General features: G+C 54.1%; 1 protein-coding gene across 1 annotated transcript in view; it reads right to left on the bottom strand.

The window, feature by feature from the left end:
* Positions 1–18,188, bottom strand: part of ADRB2 (adrenoceptor beta 2) — a 29,038-nt gene extending 10,850 nt beyond the window's left edge. The window contains exon 1 of the mRNA XM_053991397.1: positions 16,795–18,188. Coding sequence (XP_053847372.1) covers positions 16,795–17,968 — 1,174 coding nt within the window. The 5' untranslated portion in view covers positions 17,969–18,188. The remainder of the gene's footprint in view (positions 1–16,794) is intronic.
* Between the last annotated feature and the right edge of the window lie 7,754 nt (positions 18,189–25,942).

Raw genomic sequence — 25,942 nt, 5'->3', positions numbered from 1 at the left:
GCTCCCTGGCAAGCCCCTTCTGCAGGGACTCAGCAAATGGTTGGCATCTGCCAGGGAGATATAAAAAGATTTCCCCCGCGGGGTGGAGCTCGGCTGGTTGGTGATCTCATGGTTTCAGTCACGGTGACCTGCTGCGCTTGATGGATGTGGCCCTTCCTCCGTGCCCCTGCCAGCAGCAGCGCTTCTGGAGGTTGGGGTTGTCTTGTCCACCCTTCCCAGGGCAAATCCCAGCTCACACCACAAGAGCAAGCCCAGCCTTGACCCCCAGAGAGGGGCTGGAAACGAGACAGACGCTCCTGGCAGAAGGAAAAGTGCAGGAATGTGCAGAAATGCAGGGGCAGGATGCTAAGGGGACACAAGGTTTTCATTTTGGTCGCTTATTTACTGTAATTTCCCTCCTGTTCAGGAAGGTTGAGAAGCCCAGCTGTCACCTGAAACCTCATTTCAAAATGGGTGGTCCCAAGACTTGTGCAGGAATGGGAGGAGTGTTCAAGAAGCTCATCTGCAGCCCTCTGAGGGCCTGACACGGGAGATTTTCGGGCATGTTTTATTTTAAATCAGCTTCATAGTTATGATAGCACTGAAATCTGAAGGACCCCAGCTTTTTACAGAGCTGGGTGACTTTGTCTGGTTCCTCCACACCTGGGCCTGTGATTCCAGGGCTCACTGCAAAGGCAGGAGGACAGAGCAGGGCTCGGGATCACATAAAGTGATCCTAAAAAGGGCCAAAAAACCCCTGTGCTGTGCAATGACACAGTGGTTTCTGTGCCCAGAAATCAGTAAGAGGGCTGTGGGAATGATAACTGAGCTTCCCACAAATTACTGGAAGCCAAACTTTAACGAATTCCATGTAAGGAAGATGAAAGGAGGAGCGGGTGGGATCTATCCAGCTCCGCACATTTATTCAGCTCCATTATTCTCACCTCCAAAACCAGTCCAGCAACCCTTTAATCCCTCAGCAGCTCATCTCGACATTGTCTCTGTTATTAACAACAAAGTGCTCGTTATCCCCATCGCCTTCCTTTGAAGGAGCCGTGGATGGGGGTGAGGATTCCTGTGGGGAGAAGCGGGGCAGGGCAGGAGACACAGATTTAGGAGGTGATGTCCCTCTGGCTTGGCAGGGCAGGGGACACAGATTTAGGAGGTGATGTCCCTCTGGCTTGTCCCGGACTCTTTTATCCAGGGAAAAAGGGGACACCCCCTCCTTCTGCAAAGACACAGCCTGAAAAACTTCCAGGCCACTTCCGAGCAGGATAAACCACCCCTGGCTCTGCACTAGAGCAGAGAATCCCTTCAGGAATTAATAAGTTTCTCTTATTAATTGTAACCAAAAGGAATTGGAGCTCCTGGCTAAACCCGCAGGGGATTTATTTCCTCGAGCAAAGCCCCAGCGCGGGCCTGGCTTGGCTGCTCCTAGAATTAGCATTTGTACACAAATTGCCATTATCAGCCTGCGACTCGTCCGGCCCCATTTGCATCGATGCCATCGCCTTCTGCACTCGCCCGAGAAATGAGGCAGCCTCGGATGAATCACCCCGGAGGGGAGGGGAAGGAAGAAAGCTGCTGCAAACACAGCCTCGTTTCATCAGCGGCGGGGGGAAGAGAATTCAGCAGGTATTTAAGGTTAATGGAACAAGCCGGCAGGGGCTGCAGTCGCTTTTAGGTTAGGATTACTCAAGACTAAAAAAATACAACATGAAATGGCTTTCTACTGCTGCCAGGCGTGGGTTGCACGTTTGGAGTGAAGGATTTGGGTGTCCAGCTCTGAGTCTCATCCCCTCTGTGACCTGGAAGATCTCGTTGTCCCACAGCCACCCTCAAGAGTGGCAAAGGAGGAGAAGTGTTTCATCCTAAAAAAATACACCATAAAATGGTTTTCTACTACTGCCAGGCAAGGGCTGCACGTTCGGAGTGGAGGATTTTGGGGGTCCAGCTCAGAGTCTCATCCCCTCTGTGACCTGGAATATGGGGAGTTGTCCCACAGCCACCCTCGAAAGTGGCAAAGGAGGAGAAGGGTTTCATCTTAAAAATACAACATGAAATGCCTTTCTACTGCTGCCAGGCGTGGGTTGCACGTTTGCAGTGAAGGATTTTGGGGGTCCAACTCTGAGTCTCATCCCCTCCGTGATCTGGAAGATCTCATTGTCCCACAGCCACCCTCGAAAGTGGCAAAGGAGGAGAAGGGTTTCATCCTAAAAAAATACAACATAAAATTGCTTTCTACTGCTGCCAGGCAAGGGCTGCACGTTCGGAGTGGAGGATTTTGGGGCTCTCATCCCCTCTGTGACCTGGAAGATCTCGTTGTCCCACGGCCACCCTCGGAAGAGGCACAGCAGGAGAAGGGTTTCACCCCGAGGTGCAGCTGCGCCGGGCTGGGGCTCCCGCTCCCGCTGAGCGGTGCCTGGGGAGCTGCTTCTCCCCCAGCTGCAGCAGCAGGTCCTGGCAGGGCAGTGGCAGGTCCTGGCAGGTGCCAGTGGCAGGTCCTGGCAGGGCACTGGCAGGTCCTGGCAGGCAGCCGTGGCAGATCCTGGCAGGTGCCAGTGGCAGGTCCTGGCAGGGCAGTGGCAAATCCTAGCAGGCAGCAGTGGCAGGTCCTGGCAGGGCAGTGGCAAATCCTGGCAGGTGGCAGTGGCAGGTCCTGGCAGGTGCCAGTGGCCAGTCCTGGCAGGCAGCAGTGGCAGGTCCTGGCAGGGCAGTGGCAGATCCTGTCAGGGCAGTGGCAAATCCTGGCAGGGGGCAGTGGCAGGTCCTGGCAGGGTGGCAGTGGCAGGTCCTGGCAGGTGGCAGTGGCAGGTCCTGGCAGGGTGGCAGCAGCAGGTCCTGGCAGGGGGCAGTGGCAGGTCCTGGCAGGTGGCAGTGGCAGGTCCTGGCAGGGGGCAGTGGCAGGTCCTGGCAGGTGGCAGTGGCAGGTCCTGGCAGGTGGCAGTGGCAGGTGGCACCGGGCTGGGCTGGGCTGTGAGTCACCAGGGCACAGACTCGTTTCTAATCTGGGCCCTGCTGTTTGTCACCACGGAGCAGGGTGACGCCTTCACGCTGCATTTCTCTCTTCCTGCCACTCCACAAGCCCCTCGTGCCAAAGCCTCAGGCGGGGCTGAGGTCTTGAGGAGTTACACACAGAGCCTGGAGGGGCATTTTGGCCTTTCCAAGCCCCGTGTGTGTCAGCATCAGCACAATCTCTGCCTGGGCACAGCCCGGGCAGCTGCTTTTCAGGGCTGGACACGGACACTGGACAGACATCCCCATGCTCCAAGGGCTCCTGTTAGTTATGGCACTCAAAGGTTCCTCGCTTTGCATGGCTTTTTCTCTAAAACTTAATTTTGCTTGCAAAAATTTGTGGGCTGGGTAATGAATAGAACAAATGAAAAATTTAACAATGCATTTTGCAAATCATCTGAATTCTGCAATGCCTAATCAAGGTGGTCTTTTTTTCAGGGGAAGAAAAAACCTATTCCATTATTAACAAAGGATCTCTTTTCAGAAGTGTCCCATTGAAAAATGGACATTTGGATCATGGTTTACAGCCTGGGCCCTGCCCATCCCGTGGGTTGCCACCTTCCCCTGGGAAATCTGGAATTCCCTGGGGCACAGTGAGCTGTGGGTCCCTCCACTCACCCTCTGGGGCTGCCCATGGATCAGCCACCTCAGCAAAGTGGCAGTGACAGCTCGTGTTCCCAGGGGTGCTGGAAATAGCACGGCCACAGCCCTGGGGAAAACTGCGTGATGGACACACCAGCAGAGGTGACAACGCTGCCCTGTCCTTTCCAAACAAACCACAGCTCCTGGCTGGCATTGTGGAAACCTCAGGATGACAAATAAAGAGCAAATTAAGACCAGCAAAACTCCTGAGAGCGACAACCCAGGTACCCAACCCCTCCCCACAACCCTTCAGCTGGGAAAACCCCATTTCTGGCTGGAAAAGTGCTCAAAGGTTGAGCTGGATTCTCTGAGAAGTCTTTCCCCACCTCAGTGGTTCTGTGATTCCCCATTCCCACCTCCTTGTCACCGAGGCCAGGCAGGGGACAGGGCGGCTGTCCTGGTTTGTCTCCATACCTGTCACACACTCACTCCAAAGGCATCCCCGGCTCCAGAATGACAGGAACGCCTGCTCCACGCCCTCCCAGCCATGCCCTGGCAGGCAGCAGGGCAGCTCCGAGAAGGAAGCAAAGCTACTGCTCATTCCGGAGGCAACCATCATCTCCACAAACTCCGGGAGCAGATGGGGAATGGCCAACGTGGGAGGGCAGAGGCACCAGCCAGACTGCCTGCCCTGAAACACAGACCCTGCCCTGAAACACAGATCCTGCACAGAAACACAGATCCTGCCCTGAAACACAGACCCTGCCCTGAAACACTGACCCTGAACAGAAACACAGACCCTGCCCTGAAACACAGATCCTGCCCTGAAACACAGATCCTGAACAGAAACACAGATCCTGCACAGAAACACAGATCCTGAACAGAAACACAGATCCTGCCCTGAGACACAGATCCTGAACAGAAACACAGATCCTGCACAGAAACACAGACCCTGCCCTGAAACACAGATCCTGCCCTGAAACACAGACACTGCCCTGAAATGCAGATCCTGCCCTGAAACACAGATCCTGCACAGAAACACAGATCCTGCCCTGAAATGCAGATCCTGCCCTGAAACACAGACCCTGCCCTGAAACACAGATCCTGCCCTGAAACACAGATCCTGCACAGAAACACAGATCCTGCCCTGAAACACAGATCCTGCACAGAAACACAGATCCTGAATAGAAACACAGATCCTGAATGGAAACACAGATCCTGAACAGAAACACAGATCCTGCCCTGAAACACAGACCCTGCCCTGAAACACAGATCCTGTCCTTAAACACAGACCCTGTCTTAAACACAGACCCTGCCCTGAAATGCAGACCCTGCTCTCACAGCTTTTCCCAGCCCTGCTTCCTCTTCTGCAATCCATTCCTTCCTTCCTTCTCCCTCCCTTTCCAGGGGATCCAGGATCCAGCCTCTTGAGTTTCCTGCTGGTGCTTGAGTCATTTTCCCTCCTAGGACTGATTTCTCACCTTTAATTGGTTCTCCATCTTTTTACACTCTCCCTGGGCCACATTGTACTTTGTCTCTCTTATTTGGTTGCCTCCGTCTTTCCATTTAACAATTCTCCATAGATTCCTTCTCTTCCCATCACCAGTCTGTGCTGGATTTGTGACTTTCATGGCAGAGCTGATGGGAGCCTCCTTAGACACCTGCAATTGTCCAAACCTGTCCTAAAAGAGCTGTCCAGTTTTATCATTATCTTTCCCCTCCCAAGTTTTGAGTGCTGAAGGGAATTCTTGGGCAGAGAAAGAAAACACCCCTGAATCCACTCTGAGTTTATTGATTTGTAAATCATATAGAAAGGAAAATTCCCAAAGCTGGGCCACGTAGCTGTGACAAACTGAAATCCCAGCCTGCAGCCTTTGGCACAGCTTTGGAAACCAGAGAGTTGGAGCCAGCCCAGCCTGAGACCAAACCTGAGCAGCTGCAATGCCAGCAGCCCACCCTGGGTCCCTCTGAGGTCCAGGGGGGCACTCCAGGCTGGCAGGAATTGTTCATCCTGCGCTCCTGCAGAGCCCCATGCTTCCCTTCAAACCAAAAACCCTTTTGCCCCATCCTCAAATAAATCTGACTCTCCTGGCCACCATTGCTGTCCCTCCTGGCCACCATTTCTGCCTCTCCTGGCCAACACCCCCAAGTCCTGCCTGGAAATCATCGTCCCAGCCCTGCTGCTCCTCACCCCCAGCTCTGCACAGTGACCTTTCCTTTTGGGAATAGCATGCTCCCCTCCCTTCTCACCTTGGAAAGGGCTGGAGCAGCCTGTCCCTGTCCCTGTCCCTGTCCCTGTCCCTGTCCCTGTCCCTGTCCGTGTCCCTGTCCCTGTCCCTGTCCCTGTCCCTGCCCCTGTCCCCATCCCTGCCAGGCTGTGTCACCCCCTCCTGTGTGCACCAGGGAGATGCCACTGTCCCTTCCAGCCTGGCAAATGTCAGCAGGAGGGGCTGGGCTGCAGGGGAAAAGCCTGTCCATCCATATATCCATCCATCCATCCCTCCATCCATCATCCATCCATCCATCCATCCATCCATCCATGCATCATCCATCCATCCATCATCCATCCATCCATCCATCATCCATCCATCCCTCCATCCATCATCCATCCATCCATCATCCATCCATCCATCATCCATCCATCATCCATCAATCCATCCATCATCCATCCATCCATCATCCATCATCCATCCATCCATCATCCATCCATCCATCCATCATCCATCCATCCATCGATCCATCCATCCATCATCCATCCATCCCTCCATCCATCATCCATCCATCCATCATCCATCCATCCATCATCCATCCATCATCCATCAATCCATCCATCATCCATCCATCCATCATCCATCCATCATCCATCCATCCATCCATCCATCATCCATCCATCCATCCATCCATCATCCCTCATCCATCCATCATCCCTCATCCATCCATCCATCCATCCATCCATCATCCATCCATCCATCATCCATCCATCCATCATCCATCCATCCATCATCCATCCATCCATCCATCATCCATCCATCCATCGATCCATCCATCCATCATCCATCCATCCATCCATCCATCATCCATCCATCCATCCATCCATCCATCATCCATCCATCCATCCCTCATCCATCCATCATCCATCCATCCATCATCCCTCATCCATCCATCCATCCATCCATCCATCCATCATCCATCCATCCATCCATCATCCATCCATCCATCCATCATCCATCCATCATCCATCCATCATCCATCCATCCATCCATCATCCATCCATCATCCATCCATCCATCCATCATCCCTCATCCATCCATCCATCCATCCATCCATCCATCATCCATCCATCCATCCATCATCCATCCATCCATCCATCCATCCATCATCCATCCATCCATCATCCATCCATCCATCCATCCATCATCCATCCATCCATCCATCATCCATCCATCATCCATCCATCCATCCATCCATCCATCCATCCATCCATCCATCCATCATCCATCCATCATCCATCATCCATCCATCATCCATCCAAACCTCCTCTCTGTGCTTGTGCCTTCCCTTTTCCCTGCCCTCCGAGCTCCCCTTGGCCTCGGTGCCGTGCCAAAGGGATTTTCTGTCTGTAAAGCTGTTGGTGCCTCTGAACCCCAGCTCGTGAGCCTGGCTTGGCTCTCTTTAGAGGTCACGAGCCCCTCTGGTGTCAAGGCAGAGCCTCAGAGCAGGATTTGGGTTCTGCTGAGGCCTCCCCCAGGCCTGGCTGGTTCAGGCTTAGCTCAGCATCGCTCTCTCGCACAGGGCTGGCCGTGCTGCTGACCCTTTTCCTCTCAAAATGCACCATCAGCAACAACTCCTGTTCTCCTGAGGCAGAGCTCAGCTCGGAGGGCTGGAACAGAGGGGTGACAGCCTGATCCCAGCCTTCCCCACGCAGGTGAGGGGAATGGAGAGGGAGGAAACCTCTGAGCAGTGAGAACGGATTCCCCAGTGAACTGACCCCCAGTTCCCCCACCCTGCTCCCCCACAGATATTTTGGGGCTGCCACCAGCTCTGCTGCATGCAGACACACTTCCTCTCGCGACCACCATCGGAAAGCACACACAGCTCCCACTGAGACATTTGATTTCAAGGCCAGATGGCAAGAAACTTATTTAGGTCTCAGTTTTTCTCAGAAAAAAAAAAGCCACACATTTCCACTCACGTGTCCTATACAACAGGGTGGGACTTTCAGGCTTTGGAATCCTGTAACCCCAGGGATATTTTGCACTGCTTCTGAAGTCTTCTTCAAGGCTGCCTCACAATTTGCTGTCCCATGGGACATCCATCCAACTGGCACCAAGGAGGTCCTGTCCTGACAAGTAACTTTAATCTGATTCCAGTATGGCTTTGGGGGTGATAAGAAATGTTTTCAGCAGTGTGGCTCTTGCTTCAGCTACAAAATATCAAGATGAGGCTGTTCCCACCCAGGGATGAACAAGCATTTCCTTCAGCCAGGAAGAAAAAAAAAAAAAAAAAGATTAAGGAGAGGTTTTTCACACTCACATACACTTAAGAGGAAAAAATATTTACACGAGGGGAAAAAGGACTTGGCAGGGCCTCCCCTGAGGCCATTTGCTGTTTATGCATTTCTCAGGCCTGGGCTGAGGCTGCGGAGCCTGAACCTCCCTGAGCCTCTGGGGGACTGATTTTAGGGCAGGGAGATCCCCTTGCTGTGCAACTGAGCCCCCAGGCTCTGCCAGTGGCCACCGTGGCTCCCTAAGGCCTTTCCTTTGGCATTCCTGGAGGATCAGAGCCAGGAGGGGCTGCTGGCATCCTCAGGGGATGTAAGGACTGGCTCTGAGCACCTCTTAAGCCCAACCACCATTTCCAGGTGAAATATTCCCTGTCAGGAATGTCCTGTTTCAACAGGAACAGGGAAAGGCGGGTGGCAGCTGCTGCTCCCCCACAGATGTTGAAGGTCTGACTGATTTTTTCTTCCAGCCATGGCTGGGGCTCTCTATCCCTTGAAAGCACAAATTATTATAATTTGGCAGGAAGTGCCTGGTGCAATCTCTCCCTGTCCGAGCTACAACATTCCCTGCTGTTGTTTCTGGAAAGGAGAAGCCTCAAAATGTGCCGGGCACGGTGTCCTCTGCTGCCAAGACACAAAGGACACAAAATCCTTGTCGTTGCAACATTCTGGGCTGGCATCCTGCTTTGCATCACTCCTGTTCTTTCCTCACCCCCACCTGAAGCAGGAGGGACATCAGGACACCAGAGGACAGGCCAAGGGGGTTGGCACCTCTCCAAGGAAACACCTCCATGAGCTTTTCCAAGGTGAAGCAACCTGGGGCAGACAGAAGTGCCCCACACGGGGCTGCTGCCACCCCGTTCCTGCAGGACAAGTCACCTCATCACCTTCCCCCAGCCCCAAACCCCCACAGCTGGGGAGGCTGCAGCTCCCTCCCAGCCCCAGGGGAGGATTAAACCCTCCCAGCTGCTGGGAGTGCCCCACTGTTGCCAGTCCAAACAGAGAAGCAGGTGGGTTTTTAAACCCCTGTCTGCAGATCCTGATGGGAGAGGGGAAAACCAGAGAGTGCCGAGCACCCACAACCCCCTCCCCACTGCCAGGGCTCAAAGCACTGGATAAATTAAGGAAGTTTTTGTCCACACTGTGTTTCCTCCCTGCTCCTTGAGGTGTTGGTTTTCTTTAATGAGCCCTGAAGGGTTCACTGGGGAAATGTTGGGAAATATTGGAGAAATGGCTTTAAGCAAGAACACTTGACTACAGCATAAATACCATAAATCCTCTTTATTTAAACACGTCAGTCAATAGGACCTGCAATAAATACTCGGAGTTTTGAACATAGAGATCTTCATCTCTGCACTCAGCTGGCACAGCAAACCCTTTACATTTCCTTGTTTAGGTACAGCTCTACGTATTGCTGGACATAGATAATAAATATAGACACACAGACATGTATCTGTATGTGCACTTGTGCAAAAATGACCTTACCAAGGACAGGAAACAAGGGAATATTTCCCAATCCACTCTCCCTAGCACTGGAAATATTGCACAGAAATACAGCTGGATGCTCTTGCCATAGGGAAAATGGGAAAACTGAAATTGCATGCATGGAGAAGCAGCAAATCCACTTTTTTTTTTTTTTTTTTTTTCATGATGGAGAAAGTTTAAAAAATCTCAGCGCCCCTTTAAATACTGTGCTTGATTCAGCACCTTTACACACAGCAATTCCAGCTGCCAGATCCAGGGGGATGGGGGTTGTGTCCTGCTCTTACAACACTCCAGGAGAGAGAATCTCCTTCCAAGCTGTGCACACTCCACTTCCAGCTCTGTCTAGAGCTGGGCTGTGTCCCTAAAACCCCAAGGGAGCTGGCTGGGCTTTGTCTGTGCCAGGCAAACACCAGGGTACGACGGGGAGGGGTCGTTCCACAGGGTCTGCTGTGGGAACAGCATCTCCCAGGAGCCAGTGCTGCTGGAATATTCCTGCCCCTCTCTGGAATATGACAAAAACCATCTCCAGCTTGCTGTGGGTGCAGCTGGTGCCCCACAGAATCGTGTTGATGTGAGGGTGTAGCCAAGTGCCAGCACCCTCACAGCCCGGGCTGTGTGCTCATTGCAAAATGCTCTCTCTGCCCCCAGCACGAGAGATTAGTGCTGGTGTTTGCTTTCAGAAGAGCTCCAATAAAAGTAGAACAAGGGGGAGAAATGCTGGGGCTGCTGGGCTGAAGTCTCAGAGAGAGCCAAGCTTTCACACTGGAAGAGGTTTTTTTGCACAGGGAGGAGATGCCAAAGTGGCCACGGAGCAGAGAAAGCAAGCAAAGTGTGAAAACAGCGGTGAGAGGAACCCTCACCCTGCAGAACACGGACCTCAGGGAGCCTGGAGTGGCACTGCCTGTCCCCTCTGTGCTCCCCTGAACCTGCAGAACCACTCTGGGTCCTGTTCCCGTTGCAGGAGTTACCAAACAATGGGGCCAGCCAAGGGGCTGCCCAGGGCTGGGGAGGGCAGCACGGGGGGAAGGCTGTGACAAGAACAAGCAGCACCTTCCCCAAGTCCCCCTCCCATCCCCACAGCCCAGGGACACCTCCTGGTGAGGAAACCTCAGCTCCCCTGCTGCTTTTGAGCACTTTGACAGAGAGCAGAGAAGGGAACGGGCAAGGCAGGCCATGCTCCCTCCTGCCAGAGGAACGAACGTGCTCATAAACCCATCTCCTTGGGAAAATTCATCACCCAGGGAAAATAAACACCGGGAGGCAGAGGGCTGGCAAAGGGAGGGACAAAGCCCTTGCCTCAATCTGTGGGGTTCGAGACTCCTGGCAGCAGGAGATGGAATTAAAGGTGCAGGAGCAGGCTGTGCCCGTGTGCTGCATGAGCCAGCAGGGGAGAAAACAAGGCTGGCAGGACAGTTTTGTCTGGAATTCAGGATAAAAAGGAGAGTCTAGGACCTTTGGGAAAGGGGCAGGAAATTCAGGACAACAAGGCTGCAGGGAGATGGGGGCAGGAAATTCAGGACAACAAGGCTGCAGGGAGATGCAGGGAGAAAAGTTAGAGGGACCAAAGCCCAGCTAGAATTTGATCCGGCTGCTGCCAGAAATGACAATTAAAAATGCCCCTCTAAATACATCAGCAAGAGAAGGACAGCTAAGGAGAATCTCTATCCTTTACTGGGGAGACACAAAGGATGAGGGAGAGGCTGAGGTACCCAATGCCTTCCTGGTCTCAGTCTTTGACAGTAAAACCAGCTGTCCTCCAGGTACCCCCTGAGCTGGAAAAGAGGGACCTGACCTCCTGTGAGAGGATGACCACTCCATGGGTGAGGAAAAGGCTCTGGGTGATGCCTGCCTGGACTTGAATTAAGCTTTGACACCGTTTCCCACAGCATTCTGCTGGAGAAACTGAATTCCTTTAACTTGGATGGGTCCATTCTTCACTGGGATAAACCTGACGGGGTTAAAAGCCCAGAGAGTGGGGAATGGAATAAATCCAGCTGGTGCTCGGTCACCAGGGCTCAGTTTTGGGGCCAGTCTCGTTTAATATCTTCATCAATGATCTGGATGAGGGGATTGAGTACATCCTCATTCAGTTCATAAATTGGAGGGGAATGTTGGCTCGCTGGAGGGCAGAACCCTGGACTCGACCTTCAAGGCCTTTTCCAGCCTAAAAGGGTCTGTGATTCTACACCAGAAGGGCAAGAGGTGCTGGGAGGTAATGGAGGCTGCCTGGCAATGCCCTCCTGGGGGGGCACAAACACGGCCCTTGCAGTAAATAAACCTGAAATTAGCTCTGCAAAGCCCAGCAGCTGGGAGAGAGGGGGCAGAGCCGTGTGCTGCTCACACATCCGCTCCCTCTGCGGGCTCTCCTGTCCACACCCCTAATCCCTGGCCCGTTTTCAAACATCTGGGGGCATTTAGGAGCTGAAATCTCTGCCCTCCCTCTCTGCTGTGCTGGGGCCTCACCTTCACCTGAGCCCCAGGGTGGGGTCTGTGGGAAATAGTAAAGGTAAGCTCATTATAGGTGAGCTTTTACCATCTTTCCATTGTCTCAACCACGTAATGAGGCTGATGCTGCAATAAAAGCTCAAAGAACGTACCCCAGCAGTCCTGTCCTGTTTGTGAAAACTCCAAACACAGGGTCCAGTTCCAGGGTAAGGCTGGGGCAGGCACGGCCCTGACACCGCAGGACAGTGCAAGAAGCACCTGTGGGCAGTGCTGGACTGCAGGAATTGCTGAACGGTTTGGGATACGAGGCACTTTGGGAACAGCCAGTCCTAAAAAGGCACGGGAGCCACATTTCCAGGTGGGGATCTGCACCCAGACCCTTTTCCCTCCTCCCTGTTCACGTCCACATCTCCCCAGTGCCACAGCAAGCAGCATTTCCAGCCCTGGCTGCCCAGACAGCCAAAGGTGCCCAGGGATGCTGCCAAGAGGCAAAGGATTGGTGTAAGCCAGCAGCTTTCTGTCCTGGGGAACGGAGCAAAGACAGCCCTGGCGTGGAAACTGCAGCTGCCCCAGTCCCAGGCAGGAGCCACAGCCAGGGCAGGATTTTGTAACAACACCCAAGCTGTGTTTGTGACGTTCACTCCACCAAGACTTTAAAAACAAAAACAAAATCTGTTTGGCCAAAGTGGATAAAAGCAGTGAGTGCAGGGCCAAGCCCCAGCTGGCTGCACAGCAACACCTGGGGGTTGTGTCCCCTCTGTGTCCCCACCTCTGTGGCAGTGGCACGAGGTACAAGCCAGCAGCACAGAGTTTGCTTCAGCCTGCTCTGTCTGCAGGAAGAATTTCATGTTTGTCACTGATTTCCCTCAAATGAAGCCACCACTGTGTGTTTTATCAGATGTGTTTAACCCGAGCCAACTCTGCCAGTGTAAAATCCTAAAATCCAATTTAAACAGCGACTCCTGACTTCAATGTTCCATTTTTAATGTGTCTATAAAACTTTTTAATACAAAATATTTTAACAGGGCAAAGTTGTTTTTTTTTTTTTCCTAACCATGGAAAGGTTTGGCTTTGGTGGTGCCATAATATTTTTTTCCTCCACTATTTCTCTCTTTTGATTCCAGCTGCCCCCAGAACTGCACAGTTTATATTTCACCAGTTTTAGTAATGTTTCCTTAGAGGAAAGAAATCACTTCTTCAACACCCAGACTCCACTGCAAGCTTGAGGTTTCCTGGCAGTGCAGCTGGGCTTTGCAGTACCGAGGTCATTTGTCCAGTGCAAACAGCCCAAAATTCCCTGTCCCTTCCACACCCACGTGCTCTGGGTGCTGGAGTGGTTCTGCAAATAATCACTTGCTCATCTCTCAGCTTTGGCTACCCACAGCCACAACATTTGAAGTAAGAAGAGGAAGCCAAAAAAAAAAAAAAAGAGAACAATTATTTGAACAACAAATCCGCAAGTGCTACTGGAATGCAAATAATTCATCTAAGTGAAAATACAAACCACAACAGGGAATTCTCTGTGCCAGAGGGTCCTGCCTCCAAATGGTGAGAACTGGAGCCTGCTGGGGGCTGGCCTGACCCCCCCATCACTGCAGGATGCCTCGTGCCTCTGTGCCCTCGCTACCCTCAAAGCCACAGTGCCCTGGGCAGAGCAGAATTCTGCCCACTGCAGAACAGAAGTGACTGCCAAGAGCCAAAATACAGGAAATAAACCAAGGCAGAGATATCGATCTCTGCAATCAAGAGGTTAATTCTCATTTCTCATGAATGCTCTTTGATAATCACAGCCTGCACGGAGCTAAATTGCATTGCAGCCCCAGAGTGAGTGCCTACACCGAGTGTGCACCTACACCGAGCAGGTGTACCTGCACCGAGTGTGCACTTACACTGAGTGTGCTCCTACACCGAGCAGGTCTACCTGCACTGAGTGTGCACCTACACTGAGTGTGCACCTACAATGAGTGTGCAGCTACACCGAGTGTGCACCTACACTGAGTGTGCAGCTACACCGAGCAGGTGTACCTGCACTGAGTGTGCACCTGCACCGAGTGTGCACCTACAATGAGTGTGCAGCTACACCGAGTGTGCACCTACACCGAGTGTGCACCTACACTGAGTGTGCAGCTACACCGAGCAGGTGTACCTGCACTGAGTGTTCATCTACACTGAGTGTGTACCTACACTGAGTGTGCACCTACACAGTGTGTTCCTGCACTGAGTAGTGTTCTATACACTGTGTTCCTACACCGAGTGTGTACCTACACTGAGTAGTGCTCCTACACTGTGTTCCTACACTGAGCGTGTTCCTACACCGAGCGTGTTCCTACACCAGTGTGTACCTGCACCGAGTGTGTACCTGCACCGAGTGTGTTCCTACACCGAGTGTGCACCTACACCAAGTGTGCACCTACACAGTGTGTTCCTGCACTGAGTAGTGTTCTATACACTGTGTTCCTACACCGAGCGTGTTTCTACACCGAGCGTGTTCCTACACCAGTGTGTACCTGCACCGAGTGTGCTCCTACACTGAGTGTGCACCTACACCAAGTGTGCACCTACACAGTGTGTTCCTGCACTGAGTAGTGTTCTATACACTGTGTTTCTACACTGAGCGTGTTCCTACACCGAGTGTGTACATGCACCGAGTGTGTTCCTACACCGAGTGTGCACCTACACCGAGTGTGTACATGCACCGAGTGTGCTCCTGCACCGAGTGTGCCTACACCAACCCCACACCTCCCGGCTCTCAGCGCTTGTGCAAGGCGGAGCAAGCAGCTCCTGCCTGCCAGCCGCGCTCCTGCCCTGTTAATGTTTATCCGAGGGGCTGCCCTGCGGCCTCTCACGCCACAAAGTGTCACCGTGTCGCCTCACCCTTCCTTTGCCGCGCACACCGAGCACCCGGGGCACTGCTGGCATCCCTCCCGAGGCAGCGGGTGAGGGCACAGGCAGGCAGAGGGCAGGGAAGGGCTCCCGGCCGCTATTCCCTGTCCCCGCTCAGTGCTGAGGTGACAAGAGGAGCCGAGTCAGGCACAGCTTGGGGAGGAGAGGGCTCCTGGGGCTGCTCCTCCTTCCCAGCGCCCTTCGCAGGCAGGATCAGCAGCACTTGGGGAAAAAGGAGCAGCAGGAGTTCCCGGAGCCCTGCGTTTTACCCTGAGAGCTCGAACAGTTTGTCCCCACAACGACACCCTCCGCGCTCCCTGCCCGTCCGGGGGATTCCCCTCCAGCCCTGTCGGCACCAGCGCTCGGGGCGAGTCCTCAGAGCAGCCAAGGCCACACGGGGACTGCCGGGGGTGTCGGTAACCAGAAACCCCGCTCCACCCCCGTCCCAGCTCCGGCTCCTCCGGGACGGGGCACGGCGCTGCCCCAAAGCCGCTCTGCCTCCTGCCGCATCGGGACTCAGCCCCGGGCTGGCCACTCGCCACCCACCCAGGTCTCCTGGGCACCCAGCGACCCCCACACCCCCAAACTGACACCAACACCCCCGTGGTGCGGGGCGAGCGCGTGGAAATGCGGGGGCTCCGCACGCCCGAGCATCCCCCGAGCATTCCCCGGGGCACCACGGCCCGAGAGGTCCCGGGGGCAGCTTTTCCTGCCCCTTTCCCGAGTATTCCTGAAAGAGTATTCCTGAAAGAGTATTCCTGAGAGAACTCCGCACTGCACACCCTCCCGGCCGCGGGTCCAGCGTGTCACACCGGGGTGCGCCCCCAGCCCAAATCGCTGCTCTCCTCCAGGCAGGGACTGTCCTGTTGTCCTGTCCTGTCCTGTCCTGTCCTGTCCTGTCCTGTCCCGCAGTCCACCCTGCCCGGGGACACCTGGCAGAGCCTGGCACACGGGACAAACCCCTCTCCACACCCAACCAAGCGACCTGCAGCCGTGCCGCGGTCGGAGCGGCGCTTCCAAGGTGCCACGGAAAATCCAAAGCTCCTCCCGTCCCACCTCCCCGGGCTCGCTGTCATCTGAGCCTTGCAGTTAAACAAACCGGGCGCTTTACGAGCCTTTGGCTGGGCTGTGATTGCAGCCGCGTGTCACCCGACTTCCCAGTGCCACATTCCTGAGTCCCACAGTCACGGGCTCACATTCTAGGCAAACGCTCCGTTTATTTTTATTTTTTTTTTTTCCCTGCAGAAAGTCCTGTAGCACTCGGCAAAACAAAACCCCACAGAGCATTCGCAGTTTCCGGGCGGTGATCAAACTGTCCCAGTGCCGGCAGCTCCCGAGCCCGCCCCGCTGCCTGCATCCCTTCCCCGCCGGTTTGTCGCAGATCAAATTCAGGGGTTTTGCCATCTCCGCAAAGTGCCCCGGGCTGGACAATCCTGCCACCCCCGCCCCAGGTGCCCTCCTAGCCTGGAGGGCTCCCACAGCCACCAGCGGGGGTGTGACAAGGGGACCGGGAGCAGTCCCACCGGGGCAGGGGGGGTCCAGCCCCGCTCCCAGCTCCCAGCAAGGTCATGAGGTAGTTCAGTCCCAGCCAGTTCAGTCCCGGCCACGGTCAGAAAGTCCCTCGGGGGACGAGAATTCTGCACAGCCTGGCACCCCCCCACCCTGCTAAGGGACCCCCGGGTCGTGCCCCAAACCAGGGGGGGCTGCCAAGAGCCCCTCTGCCCTGCCAGGAGCCAGCCCCGCTCTGCAGAGTTTGAGTTTGGGGTTTCTTGCAGCTGTTAGGTTTTAGGCGCTCTCTAAAAAAGCATCGCTGTTGTTATGAAAGGAAGTTGATTTTCCTTGGAAAGGCTCCTCCGTGCACCCCCCGCCCGGGCCCCCAGCACCCTCCCCGCCGGGCACAGTACCTTTGCCGTGCAAAAAGTCCTCGGGGCGAGGGAAGGAGCCCTCCTCGCAGAGCAAGTCGCAGGTTTTATCCGGGGCCAGGGGGTAGCCGTTGTCCTCCTCGTTGTAGTCGCTCCTGCCGTTGCTGTTGGAGTAGCCGTTGGCGTACATCTTCAGCGCGGACCTGCGCAGGCACAGCAGCTCCTGGAAGGCGTACCTGAAGTCGGGGCTCCGGCAGTAGATCAGGGGGTTGAAGGCAGAGTTGATGTAGCCCAGCCAGTTCAAGAGGATGTACAGGTACTTGGGAATGATGTTGTCCTGGATGACGTGCACGATGTTGACGATGAAGAAGGGCAGCCAGCACAGCGTGAAGGTGCCCATGATGATGCCCAGGGTTTTGAGGGCCTTGTGCTCCTTCAGGAAGAACTTGGAGGAGCGGCGGTGCCCGGCTCCCCCTTTCTGCTCCTGCTCCTTGTTCTGGGTGTGAAACCTCCCCTCGCTCCTGTCTATCTTCTGCAGCTGCTTCTTGGCCACCTGGAAGACCCTGGCGTACACGAAGACCATGACGACGAGGGGCAGGTAGAAGGAGATGATGGAGGAGGCGATGGCGTAGGCTTGGTTGGTGAAGAAGTCGCAGCACATCTCGTTCTGGTAGCAGCGGATGGCGTCCTCGTGGTCTGCCCGGTACCAGTGCATCTGGATGGGCAGGAAGGAGGTCAGGCCCGACACCACCCACACCACCAGGATGACCACGCGCGCCTTGCCCTTGGTCAGCAGGCTCTGGTACTTGAACGGGGAGGTGATGGCGAAGTACCGGTCCACGGCGATGACGCACAGGGTCTCGATGCTGGCCGTGACGCACAGCACGTCCAAAGAGGTCCAGAACTCGCACCAGAAGTTCCCAAACTTCCACATCTCCATGATGATGTGGCAGGCGCCGAAGGGCACCACGGCCAGCCCCATGACCAGGTCGGCACAGGCCAGCGAGGTGATGAAGTAGTTGGTGACGGTCTGCAGGCGCTGGAAGCGGGCGATGGCCGTGATCACCAGCACGTTCCCGAAGACGATGGCCAGCACGATCACCGACATCAGGATGCCCATGCCCACCATCCACACGTCCCGCGACACCGTGGGGTCGGCGGCGCTCTGGTTGGCGCTGGCGTTGCCGCCGGGCAGCTCTGTCGCCGCCGCGGCCATGGCCCGGCGACAGCCCCGGGGCGGCGGGGGGGGCTCGGCTCCGCTCAGCGCTCCGCAGCCGCGGCGCCGCTCCGGGAGCCGCGCATACGGGACAGGTGCGGGACAGGCGCGGGACAGGCGCGGGGACAGGCGCGGGGCCGCTCGGCTGGGGCACCTGGCACCGCTCCGCTCCGCTCCCGTCCCGTCCCGGCCGTGTCCCAGCCCGTGTCCCAGCCCGTTAGGCGCCGCGGAGCTTTTTAAGTGACAGCAGCCCGTGACATCAGCCCGCCGCAGCCAATGGCAGCGGCACCGCACCCCGAGCCCCCCCCGCGCCCCGCGGCCACCCCCGCCTGCCCCACGCGTGTCCCCGCCCCGCCTGCTGCGTCCCCGCCGCGTCCCCGCACCGCGGGCTCCCCGCGCTCCGTGTGCGCTCCCCTTCCCCGCGGTGCTCTCCTGTCCCCCGCCCCGGGGTGCGCTGCACGCACTGCCGCGTCCCCGTGCCTTCTGCCCGCAGTGCGCTCCCTGCGTCACCCATGTCCCCACGCTCCCCGCCCGGCGGTGTCCCCACCCCACCCGTGCCCCCTGTGTGCTCACCAGCACGCACAGCGCCAGGAAAATCCCGAGGATTCTGGGGCTCCTGGCAGTGGAGAAGCCCTGGCACCCTGCTGTCGTTGGTGGCACCTCGCGACAGGATGTCACCCAGGTCCCCATCCCTGCCAGTCCCCAGCTCAGTGCTCTTGCTGCTCCCCAGTTGTGGGGCGCATCCAAGTGAAGCAGCCACAGAAATCCCAGCGCTGGTCAAGGGTAGAGACACCCCTGAACTGTCCTGGGAGCACTGACCAGGCAGGGAATGACCACTGGACACTGTGGCCGGCCACGCTGCAGCCAGGCACGTGGTCAGAGCCAGACACTATGACAAGCATTCCCCTCCAAAACAAACAAACTGGCTAAATAAGGGCTAAGGAATCCTGAAAACTTCCTTTTAGGCTGACAGGAGATGAAACGCTGCCTCTGGAGTTTCATTTCTGCCGTCCCTCTGAAGCAGCGCTGCTTTCCCAGAGACCCATCTCACTCTGCTGGCCCTGGCTGCTTTCAGAGGTGACAGCTGAAAGCTGTGGTTCTAAAACTGCCCTGTACCACAGAAAGGGACAAAATAAAGAATTCTTTTCTCCCAGATCACCCCAATGCCACCAGCAGCAGCTGCAGCTCGATCCCTGGTTGGATGCAGCTCTGTGGCCCTCCCATGGCACAGGCAGTGCCAGACTCCTGCCTTTCTCAGCAATTAAACACTTATCAATGGTGAATCTTACGTGAAACTCATCAGCTCTTGGGCTCTGATGCGTTTTCATGATTCTGCCTCATTTTTCCTGCAGTGCTGGGGTGCCAGGGCCAGGTTCCCCACTTTTTGCTGCCTTTGCCCCACTGCCCCACAGCCTGCTGGGTGTCCATGCCATGCCCCGGCCGTGCTGGGCATATTTATAGGGAAGGGAGGAAGTTTTCTGGTTTAAACCAGAGGGGCAGATGAGGTACTGGAATGAGGAAACGAGATTAAAGGCAGTTATGAGTGTCTGTCTTGCCCTGAACCCGCAGCTTCCCCGCTCTTCCCACACTCCACCTCTGCATCCACACACTTCAGAGGCTTCAAAATGAAGAGACAAGGAACAGAAGATCCAGAATTCACCCCTCTCCCACTGCAGACATCTGGCAAAGCAGGGATCCTGGGAGGAGCTCATGACCTGAGCTCATTGCCTGGAGCTTCCCCTGCCCGTAAGATAAATAAGGTAAATGGGGCCATCCCTCCCTACACACACACCCAGGCAGAGCTGGGACCTGCTGGGTTCAGTCTGTGGCACCGAGGCTTTCACAGACCTCACCCCAGCAGGGCTGTGGCCCACAGGGGCTCGGGGAGCCCAGCTGGGTGCAATATCCATTCCCACCCTCTGCCCCAGGCCAGCAGCGCTCACCCTGCAGGGAAAACACGGCCAAAAGCTCCTGGGAAAGCAAGGATGTGGAGGAAATGCAGTAGTGGGAAAGAAAAAACCAGGAGAAAAGCAGAAATGGTGGGAACTACACCTCACCCTCAGCTCCCTGTTCCCCTTTTTTTGGTAAGAGCTGATGTGACAGCTCTAGGAAGCACTCGAGCTGTCAGGCAGTGACCAGGTGAGTTGGCTGGGCTGTTCCTGAGCATTCTGACACCAAATCCAAGCATTCCTAAAGAATTGAGTCCCCTCTCCTAATAAACATATGGGTGTTCATCCCACAGAGGCTCAGCCTTGCAGGCAGCGCTGGGTCCTGGCAGGAGCAGAAGCAGATTTGGGGATGTGGTGGGAAACCCCTGCTCTGAGAGAGACAAAAGCAAGTTCTCTGCTTTGCAACAAGGCTTTTACCAAGGCAGCCCTGGCTCTGGCAATCCCTCTCCAGAGGCAGCTCCAGGACTCTGTAAATCTGTGCAGGGATCAGCCAGCCCCGTTTCCAGCTCAATATTTTGTCTCTGTTGTACCCTGGTCAAAGAAATCTCAGCCTGGGCTTAGGTCAAGAGGCTGTGCTGGAGGAAGGAGGGCAAGGCTGATTTTTGTTTCTTGGTTTGCTCCCTTGATTTCCTCTTTGGCAATCTTTGCTCACCTTTTCGGGTGGGCCCAGGGCCTGAGATGATTTTTGTCTTTGACAACACAGATGTGGCCCTCAATGAGTTGGACAAGTGACCACAGGTTCTAAAAAAAAAAGGAAGGAATTTGCCTGAGATAAAAATAAATTCCATCACCCCAAGTCTCACTGGCTTTTGAGCTTTGCATGACTTTACCTGTGCTTTTGAGTAATTATTAGATTTCCATCAGGTTCAAGGCTTCATATTGGAACAAATACAACACCAAACCTCAGAGATGTTATGAACACAGTTCAGTTTGAAATTTTTTTTGGAGGGGAGAGCCCCAAAATGCCTCCTTCTGGGTTCCTTGGGCTTGTAGGGTGTCACAACCAGACGGATCTCATTTGTTTCATGGCCCACTGGCCCTGGTGCTTTGTCATCACGCTGATCTTTTCCCTTTCCATAATTGGATACGTTCTCCCTGCTCGCTGAGTGACATTTGAAGAGCTGCCTGTGGGATCAATGAGAAAGCAGGGCTGGGAGAGAGAAATAATCACTTTTATCAGCCCAACTGACATAATTGGAATAAACAGCCGGGCTTTTGGGCATGGAAGACTTTCCTGAGGACTGTGAGGAGCTGGATGCTGGCCCTGCCCTGCCTGCCCAGATGTTTATCACAAACTGGAATTAAGCGCCCTGGCCAGATCAGGCTCTTGGCAGGAGCTTGGAAGTGACGATCCTCCACAAAAGCAGTGTTTGGCGGCAGGGGAATTTGTGCAATCCTCGAAGGGAAGGGTGTGAGGAGGCAGCAGGATGCAGAGAGCGGGGAGGGATCGCTCCCTCTCCGGCTGCTGGCTCACAGCAGCCCTGCTGCCCACCCTGAGGCACAGCGGGCACCCTGTGACCCTGGCAGTGCCTGCTCAGAGGGGATTCACTCTGCTCTCCCTCTCCTTGCTGCTGCAGTCCTCGGGATGTGCCAGCTGTGACTGCTGGGAGGGCAGCAGGGCTGGAGCAGCCTGGGCTGGAGTTGCACACTCATGGTGTGAGGCCAAGGCTGATTCCAAGACAAATTCACCAGATTTTTGGCTGAATTGAAGGTGCCTTCTGATTTAAAACCTTTTCGCTGCTTTTCTGAGCTGCTCTGGCAATTCTCAGTGTCATTAAGAAGGAGGCAAATGATGTGGCACCTCCCCTGGTGTAAAGCTCTGACTCCCATAAATAATGGCCGTGGATACAGGAGATATTCCATGAAAACAACACAGCGAGCTCTGCCCTCCCCATCTCTCCACCCAGGAGGGTCTGCTGTGCCCCCAGGGTGAGTCCTGGAGCTGAGGACACAGGTCCCTGTGTGCAGGGAGGACAGACCTCCACCTCACTCCTAATTTTAGAAGGCTGCTCCATGAGCTGCTAGGAAAAGGAACTCCATGTGCTGGAATATGTGCGGAGTCCAAGAGGAAATTTGGTTTTTCCTGAGAGCTTTCTTATCAAATCTGCCTCGTATCAAACCCAAAATAGCTGAGTGGCTGCTGAGCTTTGCCTCAGCCCCGAGGGGACGGATTGAGGAGGAATTGCTGCAGGGTGGGATGCCACGGTGGGATGTTCTTCATCTGGGGCAAACCCAAGAGGCTTTAATTTGGTTTAATCACCTTTTCCTCCTGGATCCCATGGACCTTTGCAGTCATTGTGCCCACGATTTTCTGTTTTCCCTCAATGAAACACAATCAACAACTCCTTATTTCTCCAAGTATATTAAGAGGACATTCACTGGTGTCTGTTCTTTTGGAGCAACTTCACAAGATAGTCCTAAAAAGTTTGGGTTTCTCTGTGGCTACAGCATAAAGGATCCCATCCTTTCCCTAAAAACCTTGCTGGAAAAAGAAAATAACAATTCAAAAGTGGCTTAGGTTAATTGTTGGAACCCTTTGTAAAGTCTCAGCCTGCTCCACCAGTCATCCCGTTTTACACAGACCCTGGACAGTTCCAGCGGGAATTGTCACGGGGATTTTGCTCGGAGCACGGAAGTGAATGGATGCCGTAAAAGAAAGTCATTCTGAATCATTTCTGCAAGATTTGGGGAGTGAATTCTGAATTCTGCAAGATTTGGGGAGTGGAGGATCCTTTTAAAAGTGACTGGGCTGGAGAAAAAAACACCCTGAGAATTCTGGACGAAACCACCCCCAGACCATGCAAAGTCAGTTGTTTAATTGGCTACCGCCAACTTATTTGCTTAATTGGGGGCCGAGTCTGGTGGCAAGAAGGGTGGGAAGCACGAAGGTGTCCGGCTGAGGTGGACAGGCAGAATTCCCTCCCGCTCGCTCCCTCTCAGCCTGGCCACGCTGTGAACCCCGTTAAGTCATTCCCGTGCTCCGCGGGAATTCCGCAGCCCACTCCCAGCTCGCCTCGCACATCCCACCTTTTATATCCCATTCTCATTTTCTCATTCAAGGACTCGCGCTGAAGGCGGAGCAGCCGCTGGAAGCGAAAGGCACCACCCCGTGAGGAATTTGGAAGGAATGAGAGACGAGATTTCTGAGTTGCTTTAGACAATGTGATTTATTTTTCTTATCTTCCGCACCAGCGGGAAGGGTGAGTTCGGCTCACATCTTCACCGCACGGCTCAGAAGGTCGCAAGACCTCTCGTTACAAGATTTTAAAAGCATTTATTAACTACTAAAAGACCGCTAACAAGGATATTTATGCTTTTGACTCACTATTTAAATATTCCGTTTTATGGACTCATGCTACAGTGTGAGCTTTCTTAGCCAATCGTGTCATGACACACAAACTTACAGTACTCTACTCTATCGTTCCTCTACTTAGCTTATGTGTCTCTGCTTTAAACTATAAATCCACATTCTGGCTTCTAGCACCTAAGTTTGGAGGCTTTTTCTAAGATCTCAGATCGAATCCTGTGTTTAATTCTTTGGCTTACAGGCCCGAAGTTCTGAGAGTTCTCTGCATTTCGGATTCCAGCACCACCCGGGCTCTTTCCCCACCTCAGCCCCTCTGGAATGTCAGACAAACCCTGTTTAATTCCTTAAACAAATCCTGTTTAACTCCTTAAACAAACCTTATTTAACTCCTTAAACAATGCCAGTAATTGCTTTTAGATGGGCTATTGTGTGCGGCACCCACCTCGGAGATGGTATCTGGGAACGGGGCTTTGTGTGGTACCGAGATTTAATAGCACGGCCAGATTACATCCCTGACGAGTGTTTTTATTTGCTGCGCGATGGTAATTGGGTGATTTTAATCTGGGCTTGATTTTATTTTAATTTTTCTGCATGTTGCCAGCCCTAAGGGAAATGGTGTAAGGCTGTCTCGTGCTAAAATTAGCCCTGGCAAGCTCAAATTCGCCCCTTCCGCCAGCAGAATATTTGGGATAAAACCCGGCTCCGAATCTGACCAGAGAACCTGCAGTTCCTACCTCTCCTACTCCCACTATTAACCTTTTCCACGGAGGCACAGACTCAACGTTTTCAGGACTTTGTATCCTCCAGAATTCCTCCCCATTCTCCAGAGAACAGGAATTTCCTCCCTCACTTCACCAGAAAGTATCAAAGGCTCAGCTTTTTTTTGCCTTATAAAATCCACCCTCGTGCCTGTCTGAGGACTGTTTGGCTGCATCCCTGGAGATGCTGCTGCAGAAGAGAAATTCTCCAGGAACCAACCCTTGTGCCTGCAGTTTTCTCTCAGAGTTACCTCTGTCCATCTCTGAGTGCAAGAAATCCCTGAGAGAAGTTTTTCCCATTATATTTCCAGTTCTAGGAATATTCCCCCTCACCCAAACAAAAAACAAAAAAAAAAAAAAAAAAAAAAAAACAAAAAACAAACAAAAAAAATCTCTTGGCTTCCCTCCTGCAGCTGAGCTGCTTCCCAGGGCAGGGCAGAAGGCCAGGCCAGGTAAACCAAGATAATAATGAAGATTTGAATGCTTGAGGTGAGCACAGCACCGTGCTGGCTCCCTGCCTTCTCCCCAGAATGAAAGAAATTCGTGCAACCTCCCTGCTGTGCCCGTTAAATATTCCTGCAGAGAACTGAGCCCTGCCCAGGCAGTGATTCCCCACATCAAAGGTCAAAGCCCTTTGGTTTCATAATCGCTTGTGTAACCCTCTGGTGCAAGTGGGAGGTTGGGAAAGGTGTCCTGGAGGAGCAGGTGGAGCAAGGAGGGAGATGCTGCCTTGCCCAAATGCAGGGCTGGGTGGAAATGAGGATCTGGGGTGGGATTTTAGGAGGGGAAAAGGCAGAAATGCCAATGTGATGCCTTTTGAGGGCTGAGCTAGAGCAGAGACCAGACAGAGCTACAGAATAAAGCAGGGATTTATTAAAAGGATCTCCTCCATGGATCCACCTTGGGCAGCACCAGAGCCCAGCCAGGGCTGCACCCAAGATGAACCAAAATGGTCCCAAAATGAACCCAAGATGAACCAAAATGTTCCCAAAATGCACGAGCGCTCCCGGGGGCTCTCACTGGGATCAGCTCTGCTCCATTTGCACCTTGCAGTTCATTGTCCCATTCCAGCTTTAGCCCATGCACTCCCATCCTGCTTGTTTTTCTCTCTCCAGCCCACGTTGTTTGTGCTCCTGGGCCTGAGATTTGGATGATTTGTCCTTGGTGCCCAGCTGGAGCAGGAATTGTTTTGTCTCCCTGCTCTGTGCAGAGAGCTCACCATCCCCTGATACGAAGCTCAGAGCCTCACACTAAAGCAGCTCAGAATGTGAAAAATAGAAAAGCCAAAACCTGAGGCATCAACTGAACTCTCATGGGGTGGAATTCCTCTCTCCAGGCTGCTGCAGTTTCATCCATGGGGTTTCTGGCTTCTCTCCTGAAAATCACTCTGAGATCTTCTCCCCTCCACTGCCAGGTCCTTTGGAGTCAGGGGCTGAAGGCTTTAAAAGCTCACTCCTGTGTCTGGCAGCTCTGCTGCCCAGCCAGAGAGCAGCAGGCATGAATTTCAGGGAATTGCACAGGATTTTACAAATACAGGTGGAAACAAATCGACTTCATCCTTCAAATCAGGCAGTCCTGAGCAGGGGCCTGTGTGATTTATGCAGGGAGAGCAGAGAGCTGGGCTGGCCTTGTCCCACCTCCTCTGCTCCATCTGCTCCCCAGCAGGAGCACTTTTATCCCAGTTTTTAACCTCCTGGGCTCCCTGTTCTCCCTGTTCCTGTCCCCTCTCCCTGCTGTCCCTGCTTTTGATGAATTCCCGAGCTGTCCCGGGTCCATTTGGGATGGAAGCAGCGGGATGTGTGAGCTCTGTGGGTGCAGGGCTGGCTGCATCCCTGTGCTCTCCAGTGGCTCCATTCCTGCAGGATTAGCCAGGAGAACGTGGGGACAGCACCCTGGGGGCTTCCCAGGGCACTCAGGGCAGGTTTGTGTCTCTTCACCCACGGCTGCTTTGGTTCTCAAG

Source organism: Vidua macroura, chromosome 15 (genome assembly GCF_024509145.1).
Source record: "Vidua macroura isolate BioBank_ID:100142 chromosome 15, ASM2450914v1, whole genome shotgun sequence".
NCBI lineage: Eukaryota > Metazoa > Chordata > Aves > Passeriformes > Viduidae > Vidua > Vidua macroura.
This window is presented reverse-complemented; position numbering and strand designations above follow the sequence as displayed.